The 16,038-nt window shown below is 42.0% G+C and overlaps 1 protein-coding gene across 1 annotated transcript in view; it reads left to right on the plus strand.

The window, feature by feature from the left end:
* LOC146177166 (protein-cysteine N-palmitoyltransferase HHAT-like) overlaps window positions 1-15,114 on the plus strand; it is a 53,396-nt gene extending 38,282 nt beyond the window's left edge. Inside the window, exons 5-8 of the mRNA XM_084583107.1 lie at window positions 1,320-1,355; window positions 3,549-3,750; window positions 10,449-10,590; window positions 14,304-15,114. Coding sequence (XP_084439233.1) covers window positions 1,320-1,355; window positions 3,549-3,750; window positions 10,449-10,590; window positions 14,304-14,416 — 493 coding nt within the window. The 3' untranslated portion in view covers window positions 14,417-15,114. The remainder of the gene's footprint in view (window positions 1-1,319; window positions 1,356-3,548; window positions 3,751-10,448; window positions 10,591-14,303) is intronic.
* The last annotated feature ends 924 nt before the right edge of the window (window positions 15,115-16,038 follow it).

The following is a 16,038-nucleotide window of genomic DNA, read 5'->3' on the forward strand; positions in this document are numbered from 1 at the left end:
ATTTGCGCCCTTCTCGCTTCGGTGAACGCCAGCTGTCTACGAGCGAGGTCGCATGCATTGCGCGCGTATGCTCGAGAGCTCTCTCAAGTTCCCTTTATTGCACTTTAATTCCTAATTTCTCACCGCTGTTGCAAGCAGATCACGTTAGACGTGATATTTGGCTAAATTGTGCTCTCCGGAGATCGCACTCCGAACCCGCGTATGTCCGCGAGCGAAATGCATTTATTGTACTTCGCCTACTTTGCCTTTGCTGCTGCGAGCTGGTCGCGCTAGACGTGACACTGAGACCAGATTCCAGCAGCAATGCAAAAGTTGGCGAAAACGTGCATTAAAGGCTTACCCGCATATGCTTGTAAGTCGTGTGACCTGCGGAGAGCAGACATCATCTACCCCCCCCCCCCCCCCTCTTGCGTTTGTAGGCGCCCGGCTGTGCGAACGACCCCTCCCTGCGTGCCAAAAATGGTTCTATCTATAGTTGGCCTCCAAACTGTAGGACGTAACTTAAGGAGCAATAGGCGCTAGCACAGTAATTCGTGGCCGCTGGAAGGTATAAAATTTTCCGTCCGTGTGCATAACACGTTGAAAATTGCGGTTTTTTTAGAATCGTTTCTTATGTTCCCCTTTACGGGATGTTTATGTTGATTTCAAAACCGGTTTGCTCATTTCATTTGTTGACGATGACCAGCAGCTCCTCACCTACCGTCCTCTTGACATTAGCAGAAATGAGTACCTGATTCCCGCATTTCTGATACATCAGGTAGAAAAAGGCAGTTCTTGCACAGTTGGCGCTCGCACCCTTCAATCACGTTCCAAGTGACGGTTTCGGTAAACCAGCACCATAGATGTCCGGCGCTATGGACGGTGCTGGCTCTGGAGAACATCCATTTGAAGACAACTGAGCGCAGTAAACACTTTACCACTACCTTATATTAGCATAAGAGTATACATACTACATGAATACATATATTTAGTGTGCCTTCGAACGTATTTATTATTCACTATTTGGCTTAAATTCGTATGGTAGAGTAACAACGCGAATAGACAAGGAACCCATCGAAGAGAAAGTGCTATAGTTACAGACCCTTCTTCTAAGCATTTCACACCTGAAAACAGAGCACCGCGACCGGAGGACCTTGCGCCCATCAGAATCCCAGTATGTTGGCACCAAGTCGCTATGGTAAAAAATTGTAGCATTTCATCCGAGAGGGATACTCGAACTTCTAGACAGCCAATGCAATCCAGTGTGAGCTATAGTTTTATAATGCTCTTGGAGGCAAACACAGGCGATCAAAGTGACTCTCTAAAATGCTCTTTTTCAGGTATTTCGACCATGGCCTCCACCTATGGATCAAAAAGTACGTGTTAAGCTTGTGTTAATTCAACGAATAAATAGTTACGTTTTCGGGTTTTTATACTAGGCCAACTAAAGTAATTAGACAACAAAGCTATGAGTATATATAATTTTGTTATTGGGGTTATAGGCAGCCTGCTTTAAAAGGATTACTTCTTTACCCTTACCACTGGGAGGACGGAACATAGGATGCCAGTACAGAAAGTGAAAAATCTGCTTCTTCAGTGCTGTACAAGTCTCACGTATTGTTAAAATATTTCTTGCAGTTGACATTTCTGCCAGAACATGTCGCTAACAGTGTCGATTGGCAACTCTAAACTACGCCTTATAACTTGGAGAAAAAGTGATAATATTTTCTTAACCACAGAACAGTCTTTGTGAACGGTGCCAAGAAGCCAATGAATTAATAAATTCTTCAAGGTAGTAAAATGCCTGTCCTTAAATATATCTAGGGCGCTCAAGCTGCAGAAAAAAGAGTCTGGTAGTGTCACATCTTGCTGTTTCTGTTAGCGAAATGCAATAGCAACCCTCGAAACGTCTACAATTGCTGTAATCATGTTTAGTCGTGCAAGTGTAGCTCTGAAAATGTGGTCTGTATAGGTATACTTGGCCGAAAATTCTTAAACAGTTGTGCTCCCAATAGACCACCCAAGCAAGGATCAATTGGATAAAGGCTATAAAAAATTCCGTCTTTTATTCATTGTGACGCGATACGAAACTTCCGTGGCAGTCGACGCAGTCTCCTAACGGCGTATTAAGCAACGAACTGTCAGACCGGAAATTACGCGCGTCTTAGATGGCGAAAACGCCGGAACACCGATGCCGGGTTTTATCCAGCAACTCCAACCAGCGAACACTTGTGGTACTGACGAGCGACATTTCGCCTTCGCTGCGTTCGTCTGATTCTCCATCATGCGTCTCGCTACGAAGTCTGATTTTTCAGTCTATGTGATAAAAAGCAGAACAGTTGGCGCGTTGCCAGCGCAGAACGCTGAACCGAAACACAAAGGCACTTTTCCCTTTAGAGCTTCGACGTGCATAACAGTGACAATCTACCGCATATGCTACATTACATAGGCAAGCATGTCGGACACTCGCTCCGAACGCGAATGCGATACCAAAGCGTATGTAATGGTACATGTATAGACATGACCGAGGAATCGTACCGTTTCAAAGACCCCTGACTTAGGTACACTGCGCAATAGAGCATTACTCAGCACTTTTCTAGCAACGTACTGCAGGTTGTGTTCACCATGGTGTGCATAGAAATTGCGCACTGTAATCATATGTACTCATGAAGATATGTTCACGCTCCTACACGTAAGAGTTCTAAAGGTCTATGACAAATTTTTTTATCATACACATCTAAGAAATCGTTTAGTTTTGGTTTGTTGGGTTTAACGTCCCAAAACAACTAAGGCTATGAGAGACACCGTAGTGGAGGGCTCTTGAAATTTCGACCACCTGGCGTTCTTTAACGTGCAGCGACATCGCACAGCACACGGGCTCCTAGCTTTTTGGCCTTCATCAAAAAGTGGCCACTTATGCCGGGATTCAATACCGCTTCCTGGGGCACAGTGATCAAGCACCCTACCACTGCACCACCCTGGAGGGGTACATCTAGGCAATGATCATGGTTGTTGCATCATTAATTTCATGCTTGATTGGTTGTCCCTCCATCTGCGATACAATGGCGGCGCGAGTTGGGGCCTTTCTTCTTCGGTTTTGTTTACATTTGTCATAGCACAGTACAGCTCCTAATTCATGCAAATAGAGGCCACGGTATAGATTGCATAGCAAAGTGTAGTTCTACAGTGTGGAACTACATTTGTAGTTCTAAGCCGCCACAAGCTATTAGGCGCAACTAGACAACACATATTTGCTTCCGCCTTTTATGTACTCAAACGGGAAGTTAATAACTATAGAAATACTACAGATATTAATTTCTCTCCTTAGTGCTTTGCAAAGGATAAAAGCAATTTTTCTTCGCCGCTCGGATTGACGAGCTGTGCAATAGAGATTGCTGCGGAGTCAAGCCCTGGTGTTCCTTATAATATTCTGTATAGGGAAGAAAAGCGGATCCTCCTTTGTGAACCTGCTGCCATGTTAAGCTTTCTGTTTTGTAAAGTTTTACTCTATCTCAACGAGATTTATGCTTTCACATAGTACTTATCTAAAACGCACAAAATCACCGCAGATATATCTACCTGCCCATTGTTGGTCCAGAAAGGAAAGCCGGCTGGAGGATGATAGCAGTGGCTACGTCCTTCGGGTGCGTCTGGGTCTGGCACAGTATGACCACCGCCGTCACTTTCTGGGCGACGCTGAGCTTCGTTGGCATCGCACTAGAGGTGGTACTGGACGAAGTCAGGAGGCTCAACTGCTGCAAGAGACTAGAAGTACGTAAACAGGGAGGGAGGGGGAGTCGTGACGTGTGTTACACAGAAAATCACGAGTGCGTCTAACCTGTCAAGGAAGGCATAATTGGCAAAGGACATCTTGGCTGCTCGAGACTGTCCTCTGTTGCGACGCAATGTTTTCGTTTTATGTGAACGAATGGCCGGCGTTCTTGTCAGGAAGAATTTAATATCTCCCAGAGCTCACTAGACACAAGTACCTGAGTGCATAGCAATGACAGATATTTGCTTCCCTAAAAATGTACCTCCTTAAAACCTTCCACTTACCTATGTCCGCAAAACGGAGAACAAGTACTCAACATTCTATTTGCACCAAAACGAGCAAAGAAACTTTTTCAGAGGCTTGTTTGCAGTTTTTGGTTATCAGCCAAAAGGTGTTCAGTACGATTCTATAGTTTTCAAGAAGTAAATATGCTTTAATAGCCTATTCGCACGTTGCCACTGGGATCATACGATTTTAAACACTATTCAATGTACTCTTGTTACGCTTTCAAGCCATTAAAAAACGCTCAAAGCTTTCCTTTTGTATGGGATATCACTGTGCGATCCTCTTTCGGACTAGGGTAGAATGAGAGAAAGAACGGCTACATAGACTGAATGAGCACTGAACCAGGGTAAATGGAGAGCCTCAGTTCCCAAGCCGAGCGAACGCTTTGACAAGTGGACTTGTCTTCGTGTAATTTTCGGCACTCGGAAAGGGTTCCGTCTACCTTATTTTAAACATTTTATAAAAACGACAACCCAAGAAGTACAGTTTAAAATTTCAAACACAAAATAACAAAAATTAAACTAACATTGTTCTTATAACATTAACACATTACGCTAACATCCCTTGAAACATTATACACTAATTATTCGTTCTGAATGAGTTTCAATAGTTGATGTGGTTATCTCTAAGGGTGGCGAAATTTGTTCTGCTTTAAAGTAATCGAATTTCAAAATCGTTTTTGCGGAAGATAACGGTTGCCGTCGACAAGCTAGCATGTTCGTGCTTTACATATATGATATGGTGAGTTCCGTTGTGTGCTTGTAACGTTTTAATAAATCTAGGTGCAAGAGAAAGTTGTAGTGTTATCTGGCAATATTATTAGAGCCAGATGACACTGCGCAGTTGCCTCTTGGACGCTGTGTGGTTATCGTAAATGAAACATTGCTGTATCGTTTATAATCCCTTTCCGGATTAGCATTCGTTACCGACCGACTCTCGAAATATCAGAACAAAGCTAGCGACACAAGACAGAACCGCGGAGTTTCGGCTAATCAGTTGAGGTTCACAAGTTAAAAGCGCCTGTTCACATGAATCCTTATTTTTCTTTTTGATGTCGATTTGGCCCATTTTAACCATGCACAAAGAAGGGGCAATAAATCATGCCGTCACGATTAACCGGAAATTTCAGTTTTCTCTGCACCCTGAGAATTCTGCAAAACCTAATTATAAATATAGTTATACATTAACTGTATGATCGCCTATTTGCGAACAAAGCGTCCTCGAAATATTAAACAGTCGGTATAGGTGCGATAACTATACAACCGCTGAGTTAATCGAACCTACATATGTAGATGGAGAATCAATAAATTAAATAATACAGATAGAACTTTCAAGAAACGCTCTTGAGTTATCCGAAAACTTTCGAATAAGGCTCAAACAATAAATCAGTTCAAGTTGGTGATATGGAATATATAACAACGTAATGTGGCTTTCTGAACAGACCAGCAACCGTTTGTTAGATTAATTGGTACTCCTGAGGTCATACCTGTTACATCTTTCGTTCCGAAGAGGTGCGTATTGGGTCCCCTTCTCTTCTTTCTGTTTAATAAGCATATCGCTTACAATCTTTCATTTCTTGGGATATGCATGCACTGTATACTCTGTGACCTAGAAAATGTTAACACTACTGATGACGAAATTAGAATATATAATTTCTCAATAATCACAGAACTGTGTGAGAGGTGACAAAGCGTAACTTAAGAACAGTGCTTGTGAGAATCATCTATATGTAGTCTCCTAGATTTGTATACAGCTGACATACAAACAAATACATTTGTATAGAGCAGAAAGTAAGCTTCTCGATCACAATTTAGTATTCGCGCAACACATTCAGGTAGCGCCCCTAGCTGTGCAAAATTTTGTGGAGCGTGAGCCCTTTCTTCCTATAGCTTCCTTGTGATTCCACTGCGCACTTCCGTGCGTCGGCGGATGAAAAAGTGAAGAACAGTAAATTGTTTAACAGTTTTCGCGAAGGGAATATAAAAGAAAAAGGATGAGAAAAAAAGGAAAAGAATAAAGTGCGAGGTGAAAGAAGACATTGGAAGTTAACTTCGGCTGCAGAATTTGTTCTCGAAACCGGCCGCCGCACAAAGAGGTATGTAAATTATCTGTTCTATGTAAATTATCTGGGCGACAGTACCGGCTACTAAGGATTGTGCGAGCTCTACAGTCCCTGCTTATCAGATGCATTTTTCCCACTTCATCTAAATCGGCAGCGAAACCATTGCAACCAATAGCGACACTGTTAGCCATCTTAGGCCTTGAAGCCGCTATGTTTATTATACTTTTGTTAGGTAACTGTTTTTAATGATTCTCTAATGAATATGTTAGCACAATTACAGTGAAAATGCGGTCGCGTTGCACTTTCTTCATGTCAAGTCTCGTCATTGTGAATGCACGTAAGTTTAACAACTGCCGTCATTACCCGCGAGCGTAAACGCGTCGTTTTTGCACGTAAAATTTCAAGACTGATGTTTTGTTTGAATAAAGTGTGCAATTCATGCCGAATATTTTGTGGTGCAGTCTGGGTAGCACGCGAGCACTTTCGCGTGCGCGCTTCACGCCAAGAGACGTTCTGCTACAGATTTACCATCGCGCTCGAGGTGTTACAAGAGAAAAATTGATACACACAAAATGTGGGTGCTAGATAAAACAATTTGGAAGCGCTGGGTGAGACCCGCACGCCACAAACCGTTTCAAAAAACAAGCAGCTGCGGTGTAACTGTGGTATGCGCTCCCAACGCGCTCGCTGCCATAACTGATTGGGTTGGCTTGTTGCGGCAAGATTGGATTGCGCAATATTGAAGCGAACATCAATGTTTTTAAATTATCAGTAAAATCTGAGTTTTCTACCGGTCGTACAGATTGCTAATATTTTTTTCAGTACTAGTAATGCCAAAATACAGCTATTTATTGCACTATATACCTTGTTATACTTTGTACGAATGCATTTTAACGATCAGAGTGTTTACCACCAAACAACAGGAGCCACTAGAGTGGCGAGCGATTTTTCTACCGCATTGCTCGTATGGGATTGTCACCACACTGGCCTAGTTTTGAGCTCCTTTGCTTGAAAAGGCGCTTCTGGCTACCATCTTCACGCGAGGCGTGCCTTTAATGAATTTTACCCGGCCTTTCTAAAGACAGATATGAACGTACATGTTAAACTAAGACAGGTGCAAGCGATCTCCAGAAACAAGTTTACTTGACAACATCAATACAGGTCAGAGAAAAAACCGGATGCACCGTAATTTTACTAATAATAAAAATAAAACAATACGCGTGCGAAATTACTTGTTTTACTTGCACCTGAATACCCTTGCAACCGTTCTTCGCGGTTTCTCTCAAACGGTAAAAAATTTAGCGCAGCGTCCATTTGGGCGCTGTAGAATAATGGGATAGCGGAGCAATATTCGAGACTCTTGGCGGATACTGTCACGTAATGCTGACGAGGCCTAATGCAATCAACGATGGCACTTTAATTGAGCCTAATCAACTCTCTTTATGGCTGATTGGCACCCGCAGAACTAAGCAACTTGGGGACATCAATAACAGGAAATGTGCACATCAGTCGTCGTTCTGCGAATGCCGGTTGCACTCGTCAGCGCTGAATTTGAATTCGGTCAGGAAGCATCTAGATAAAGATGCGAAGCATGACCAGAGCAACCTCGCACACTGCGGAAACAGGAGCGAGTGGCTGGAATCATTAGAGGTCATCCAGGCGCATCTTGCGCGACAACAAAACTGATGAAGCCACGTTTCGCGGCAACGACTCTGAACTAATAATTCGTTCCCTGCTTTAGAATCACGGTGATGCGGGCGCATGCTAGAGGCTATTGGAAAGCAACAAATAATAATTTGAATGGTTAGAGGGAATGTTCATAGTGCCTGCACACCAACCGAACGGATCTTTGAAGACACTAATAATTTAGAATAACAATGTGTAGCGCATTCTCCACGAAGACACAAAATTTCCTATGCTGCTCACCACTAGGTTACAGGAAATAATGAAAAGTATTAGTTCCTGACAGTAATGAATAACCACGCATGACCCCTATCTCACTAATAAGCTAATATCTGGTGCAGTTGCCTCACTAAGTAACTCAAGGGAGGAATTTCGAAGGATCGCTGGTGGCCTTGACAGGTAAAGCGGGACAGTAGCTCTTTAAACTGTTATGCAGAACACTAGACGATGTGCAAAATCCTCAGAAGAGATGAGTAGTTTAGGATACGCAGCTAAGCAGTGAAAATTGTAAGGAAATACGCCTAGTTGGGACAGGTAATGATCGCAGATCTGTACGACGACTTAGAAGTACAAGAGTATTGAAGCTTGAAAGCAAGGAGAATAAGAATAGGATGGTGCGCATTTGCCCGGCATTTTTACCCTTTTACCGTCAACGCTCAAGAGGAAAGTATATAACAGTGGCATGTTACCAGTACTTACCTATGGCGCTAAAACATGGAGCTAACGAAAAAGGCTGTGCTTAAGTTGATGACAACGGAAAGAATTACGAAGTTTAAAGGATGTAACGTTGACATAGGCAGCGTGGATGGTGGTTGGTAAAGAAACCATGAGGTAATAGCACTCTAAATAATAGAAATGCACATGAAGAAATCGACATGTGCAGGGCATCTAACGAGAAACCAATATAACCGACTATTGCCACCAGAAAGCGACAGAATTCCAAAAAAAAAGCAAGTGTCGGAGGTGGCGGCAGAAATTTGTGCGGCTGTAAAAGATTAGGAAGATAGTGGGGATTAGATTTGTGCAGTTGACAGAGGACCAGGCTAGTTCGAGTAATAATGGAGAGGTATTTACCTTCCAGTGGGTGCTAAGGTCGATGGTGAAAATCAGCTAAGCAACTTGTTCATCGATTCACTAGTACCGCTATATTTCATACATCACTTGAATCTGCCTTATTGTCTGTGAATTGTCCCTGTATCGAATAACAAGAAACTGGAATTCATATAGCGAAAGACAGCGTTTATTGTTAGCTAATATTGCACGAATTCTGTAAATAAAAAAAGCTTGTAACGATGTCTTTCCGACAATAAGGAAGAATACTTGAGTACACTTATGTTTCGTCGTTACGGGCATATTGGGTCACGATAATAAGTCCAGTTCTATCGGTCGCGCCGACACGAACACACTTCCCTTTTTCACAATCATGCGAAAAACCGCATGGCGTACAGATAAGTGCTACAGCAAAGTACATCTGTACAACACTTACTTGGTGGCCTCTGTCCACTGCGCGTGGAGAGTCTGCATATGGCTTCATGTTCACGGAGTGCTTTTCATGCTTGGATGCTGCCGAGGGCAGTGACCGAAAAGCAGCTGCCGCCATCGCCCTATGCGATTTTGCGCTTCTCGCTCGTGGCATGCAACGTCTCACCCTCCGCGGTTTGTCTCGACCAATCCGGATTTTAACACTGTGATTTTTATGCTTTTTTAAAATTATTCGGTTTGTGCAATTTTTAAATTCGGCTCGAAAATAATGTAAAGAGATTGAATATCGTTTCCTCGTTCATAGGAAGATTGCCATGAAGCATCTGGATAAAGCTGCGAAGCATGACCAGTGCAACCTCGCACACTGCGGAAACATAAGCGAGTGCCTGGAATCATTCGAAGTCATCCAACTTTCCTGTCAACCTAATCAAATATACAATGACAGGATAGAGCAATATTACCACCTAATTCCAGAAAATGTATCTTCTGAAATATCTTGATTTCATGCGAGCACCATTTCAATATTATAGCCTCACTTTCACATACCGCAGAGGTTCCTCGGCGCTTTGAATACAAACTGTGCATGCCACAGATGCATGGCTCCCTGCTCATAGTACCACTTTTTTCGTTTTGGTGATGTACCGCGCAAAAGCTTCTTTCCAGTCTGATGCATGACTTTTCTTTACGAGGTAGAATTCATGAGAGCTGGTCTTAAGCTCCGTGACTAACAAAATTGCACCATGCTGCGGTGCTATTTCGAATGAGGTGGTATTGCGTCATTAAAAGTTATTCTCAATGGTCTTGCCAACACCGCTGTTACATAAAACTCGTTAACAATATCACAAAAGCATCCCAATTATTCTGTGCTTGTTCTGCCCACATGCATGTGTATATCTGCACATGAGCCGAAATTTCATGGTATTCGGCATTGCCGCAGTAGGTATAGTATTATAATGCTTTGTTTCTACATCTAATGATACCTGCTAGGACGTCATGCATTCAGCAAGAGAGTTCATGTGTATTTTTATTTCTATATTTCGCATCAGTGTGACAATGCATCGCGTAATAACATTATAAACATGCATTTACTTCAGAAACTTGTTAAATAAAAATTACTGATTATTCGATATTGTTATGTCAAAATTCGCTGGTGGAGTTGCCTTAAAGAATCCATTATTGTTGCAGACCAAGTATATGAACACCGCCTCCAGCAGATTTCTGAAGGCAGCAATTGGATCACCGCACTACCTGCTCACTATATTCGCCTGCATGTTCTACCTGACTACTATGGAAGTCACCATTATATTCTTCAAAAGGGTCATCCTTGGTAAGCTACATTTCAAACTTTGTAAGCGAACACCTAAATTTGAACAAAACGAGCAAAACATTGGACTAGTATTATTAAGTTCCTAGACCGCGCAAACTTGCATACGCAGACATTAAACCTTAATTCAAAATAAGTTTGCTGAACTTGGTAGTGAGTAGTAGCATAATCTTTGAACAGCAAAAGAAACGAATTATTAATTACGTAAGCTAAGTAAGTAAGTTTGTAAGTTAAGTAAGAACATTCACTTTTACTAAACACTACTGTTTGCACTGTGACGGTCGCATTTTAGGTCCGAGAACTAGTAAACCCTTGCGAAGTAAAAGCACAAAATTTTATATGAAGACAAAATTTCACAGTCTTCACGTCAAATGTTCAATAGGGGGCGCACTGAGATCTACACTCATCATCTTTCAACAACAACGACTCAGATCACGCATTTGTTTTAGAAATCAGTTGATAGTATGCAGGTTTACTAAGACTGACGGGTAGATGTTTGGGCTTGTTGGTACGCAATTTCAGGGAACAAAATATAGCGCACCATAACAAGGGCGAAGAAAGAAGACACACAAAACGCTAATTTCCAATTAATATGTTCTCCAGCAAGAAAGGATGGTTTTTACACCACCGAATAACACATACCCCTAAAGAACATGCGCTGACAAAACGTATCAGGTAGATACGCAATCTTCTTTGGCCACAACGCGAGAGAAGGGCTACTTATACATTCATCTTTCAAAAGGGCAATCCATTCAGCTTCAACTATTTCTCGCTGTAACTAGTTTCTGTGCACTTTTTAAACCAAGCTTTTTTTTTTTTTGTGAAGGGGATTGCAATTGGAAACTCGGCAATGAGCCGACAGACCCTTCCCACACTTGTGGGAAGTCTCATATCTCGTCCATGTCCATGATGCCTATCATTGAGGCATCTGCCCCTTTGACCAATATTTTGGTGGCCTCAGGATAGATATATCAAATAGAATACATTTTGGATGCATATAAAAAAATGCTATTTGTATTTCTTAACGCAGCCGACTACCTTCTTGGCTTCTGACGAAGTTTTAGAGCATAGAGAAAGAAACTTATTCGGAGCCAAAAACGTCACTCTAGCTCTCGATCGCTGAGCTATCTTCTTTAGATTGTGAAGAAACCTATGAATGTAAGGGATGCTGGCAATGTTTTCCTTCTTGCGCGCGGCCTCTTCTTTGAAATCCGCTTTTTTTGCATAGTTTCTTGAGAACACCTTCCTCCACGGCCACCTTCCAAGAAAGTGGGAAGGATACCCAGCGCATTCTAGTCGCTTACGGTGTTGTGAAAAACTGTCATGCATGAGGTGCGGGCAAGACTTCTTGAGAGAATTAAGAAATCAAAGACTAGCAATGAAACGTTTCCCAGGTTTAGAGTGCGATGAATTCAAAGGTAACAATGGTTTTTCGCCACGAGGTTTGAAGATACAGCACGTCCGATTATGATGCAGTATTGAGGTAATATCTATGAATTGAATAACATCTGTTTTAAGTGACTCAAACGTTATTTCTAGAGGCTTGGTCACAAAACAGCGCGAGGACACACGACCGTCATCCATGACGGAACCGTCATTCCGGTTAAGTACAATGAGACAGCTGTCGACATACCTATAACTCCTAATAACATCAGTTACTGCATGCGCAAGACACCCATCAAGCCGGGCTAAATATAAATCGTTTAGAATAGAGATATATGCTATGGTAGGCTGCGCAGAGAAACACAAGGAAAAATTTGTAATTGCATTCGAAATGTAGTCTATCAGATACTTACATCCAGTCGTAAGAAATATATTTATAAAAGGGCAGATGCCTCAGGGATACGCTTTGTGAGCATAGCCAGGATGTTAGTAACAAGTGTGGGAAAGGTATGCTTGCTCATCGCCGTGTTTGCAATTGCATTCCCCTTCTCAATAAACGCTTGGTTTTAAAAGTGCACAAAAACCGGTTACAGCGTGAAATAACTGAAGCTGAATGGATTGCTCTTTTGAAAGATGACTGTATAAGTTGCCCTTCTGTTGTATTGTTGCCAAAGGAAATTGCGTATCTGGCTGATACGTTTTGCTAGGTCATGTTCTTTAGGCGCATGTTATATGCGATGGCATAAAAACCATACTTCCTTTCGAGAAAAACTATTAGTTGGAAGTTGGCGCTTTGTGTGTCTTTTTTGTCCGTCCTTGTTTTGTGCTCTAAATTTTTTCCCCTTTAATGTTGACGGTTCAGTGAATTCGAAAACGTGCGCGGTACTTGAAACGGCGCAAACTAGGCGAATAAAATTTGCTTGTTGGGCGAGTTGGTTGGACATTATGGTAAAACAGCGCTAGAAACACTGATAGATAAATGAGAACCATGTGTGTTTGTATTTCTATCTGCCCGTGTTTCTAGCGCTGTTTTAACATAATAAGCGAGGAAAGAACGATGTGCATAAAAAGGTGGTGAACAAACATTTAGAATTTTAATTTTTTTGAACAAAGTTGTACACGTCTTCAGAAGTAGCACATACACAAAATTATTAGTGTGCATAAACGTTTTTAAAAGCTCAATGTGTCAACAGTACAGGAAAATAAAGACGTGGCAAAATATCTACCAGCCCTAGAACAGGTACGGTTTCATCCGCAGCTGAGCTTAGCATGAAAATCCTCATAGCACGAAGAACATTATCAGTATCTCAAATTCATGTAATTAAACTTAATCATTAAATTCGTAATCTTAGGTACGGACTTCGCGACGCCTCAACATATTGATGCAGTTTGAAAGACTGGTTGAAATTGAATTGCCTTTAATTCTCAATCAATGAAGACGGAATAAGGCATTTGGTAAAGAGGCTGTATTCCTTAAGTCTGGTAATAGCTCAACGCCCATTTAGCCCTATGCCCGGTTTTTTTTTCGTTGTACATTATTCTTCATCATCTCATACACTGGAGCTTCTGGCCATCCTGTTTGTTCATTTGTAGAGGGACTTTTCGTGCACTGGAATTGGATTGGAACTCATACCAGGAATGGAGTTTCTGTAAAAACTATAAAACTTTTCCAATAAAGCCGTATTTTCTCCCTTTTTACAAAATCTGAGCCACATTTGGGTGTTTCCCTGGGCATAACAAAGCGCTTTTACTCTTTTTCTGTAAATAAAATATCAAGTCAATTTTTTTAACCGTGCGACATTTCTTTCTGTCGGTGAGAGCGCAAATTCCTGCCTTTCTCTCTTTCTTGTTTACCAAATTTAGCCCACAAACGAAATACCTGAACGCCAGTTTTACAACCTTCCATGCTGCTTTTGAACGCTCTTGTTTTAAAGCTCAGTAGTACTTGCGAGCGGGCTAGGTGCCTAGAGTGTCATACTGTATTCAGTGGGTCTATTTCCCGCGTAACAGCAGTTTCTGAGCTTATTGCGTAAGCGCCAGAGTGTAGAGGTTGAGAAAAGCCACCTTCTCATTTCTTAAGTGAGTCTTTAAAGAGCAAGGACAAAGGAAAATGGCTGCCTAGTCCCAGTGAAATCAACCTGAGAGCGACTCAACATGAAAAGCTTTTTTTATTTAGATATTGGTACTACAGCATATCGCACTCCTGTTCTTACTTGGCGAACCTTCCTGTCTTCTTCCTTCTCTTGATTGCCGCTTTGTTGGTGTAACTGAAGACCATCTACATCTCCTTATGACGTATTCTAAATTATAATTTTATTCTTTCTTTGCTTCAGGATTCCCGATCCCGCTAATTCCAGTACTGGTCACTTTATACTTTGGAGCCTATTCGTCGCAAGATGTCATGGAGTGGGAAGCATCAACAGCTTCGAAAAGCAAAATGCCATAGAGCCCTTGCTACAACGCAGTTGTTCAGGCACACCACACCGACGTTCACTAAGAGGATTTCCGACCAATGCGGTCATGGTTTAGGGCAGAGCAACGTCATAAAGTTTATAAAAACTCGCATGGTGATAATGCACAGCTGTCGTCTTTTTTTTCTTAAGACAGTGGCTATTTATGAGTTACTTAGCGAGAACTGTGCAATTTGAATAAAGTGATGGGCACTGTTCTTCCAAATTTTTCTTTTCGGGCGTAAAACTTGTGGCTGGCAGCTTCTTGGCAGTAAAGCCCGCGAAAAAAGCGCCTTGAAGATTTGTAGTTCATTAAGCAAGCCCGACTAGCTAGAGGCAGCAATGCCTTTGTTTTTTGCAGGATGCATTCGAAAAACGGAGGTAAGAAGAGAACAGCCAAACACTGCCTGCATGCGCAGTGCCTTGTGTAAAATATTTCTGGAAGGTAGCGCAGGAAGGTAACGCAACGTGGGCCTATTGGGTTGTTTGTTCTAAAGTTAACAGTGAAGTACATAGACAGAGACATGGGATCACGACACAAGAGTCACACGTTTTAAACAACGAATAAGGGAAACAGAGGCTCCTGTACCTTTGCAAATGAAGGCAGAGCACATGTCCACATGTCACAGCAAAAAATGTACTGTGTAAGAGAGTAATGGACAGACATAACAATAAAATTCGAACAACATTTAACTGGCCCAGTTGATTGTTCTTAGCTATAGAGACGCCATGTTAACACAATGGTGATTCTACTTGTTAACATAAGCGCTAGTTTTCTTTAAAGTACAAAGAATTGTTAAAATTTGTTTCTCTTTCGCAGTTTTATAAGACGTCCTCGGTCATATTAATATATTTTGTTTGGACTTGTCTGGGTATTGTTTTGTTTTCATCCAGAAGGTAAAAGAAACCTTTGTGTCCTTCAGATAAGGACGAACAGTGGCTACCAGTCATTCTGCGTTTCACAAAATATGTATCTGATGTTAACACGCTACAAAAAACATGAAATGGCCGCGAACAATTCAACCTTCAATTTTGTTTTCGACAGCCGCCTATAAACATGCTTGTAGTATACCTTGCTTGTAGCGCACGGATCGATTATGTATTCTTTGTTCATGCTCGTTATCTCGAGACGGTTCTTTATTATTTTCTGTGTCGCGCAAGGCGCCTCCAAAGTATTTCGAAGGGTTCCAACCGCGCGTTGCGTTTCTGCCATGTTTCAAGTTATGCTAGACACTGTTGGCGGTGTTTATCTAGATGTTTCTTCCCCGCCCTTAAATTGAGCGCTGACGAGTGAAGCGAGCGTTCTCTCTTCAACTACCAGTGAGCATGTTTGCTTTAATCGCGGCCACTGAATCGCTTCGTTTTTTTATTTTGTTCTGGCGCAAGTCAGTCCAATGAATTTTCTTAGTTCGCTTCAAAATTCTTCATTTGTTTTCAGTGGCCTTGTCACCACCACATGATATCTCTTGAAGGTGCTGAATTCCGTCAACGTGTGATATTCTCTAAAATGCCCAAGCAACAGAAACCACCTCTGGTGTTCGCGCAGCCCCGAGAGACCCCATAATCTAAGCATACCCCCGTGAAGATGCGGAAGACTGGATGAAATGTTTTGTCCGCG

Source organism: Amblyomma maculatum, chromosome 10, assembly GCF_055883805.1.
Source record: "Amblyomma maculatum isolate TAMU_Amacu chromosome 10, ASM5588380v1, whole genome shotgun sequence".
Lineage (NCBI taxonomy): Eukaryota > Metazoa > Arthropoda > Arachnida > Ixodida > Ixodidae > Amblyomma > Amblyomma maculatum.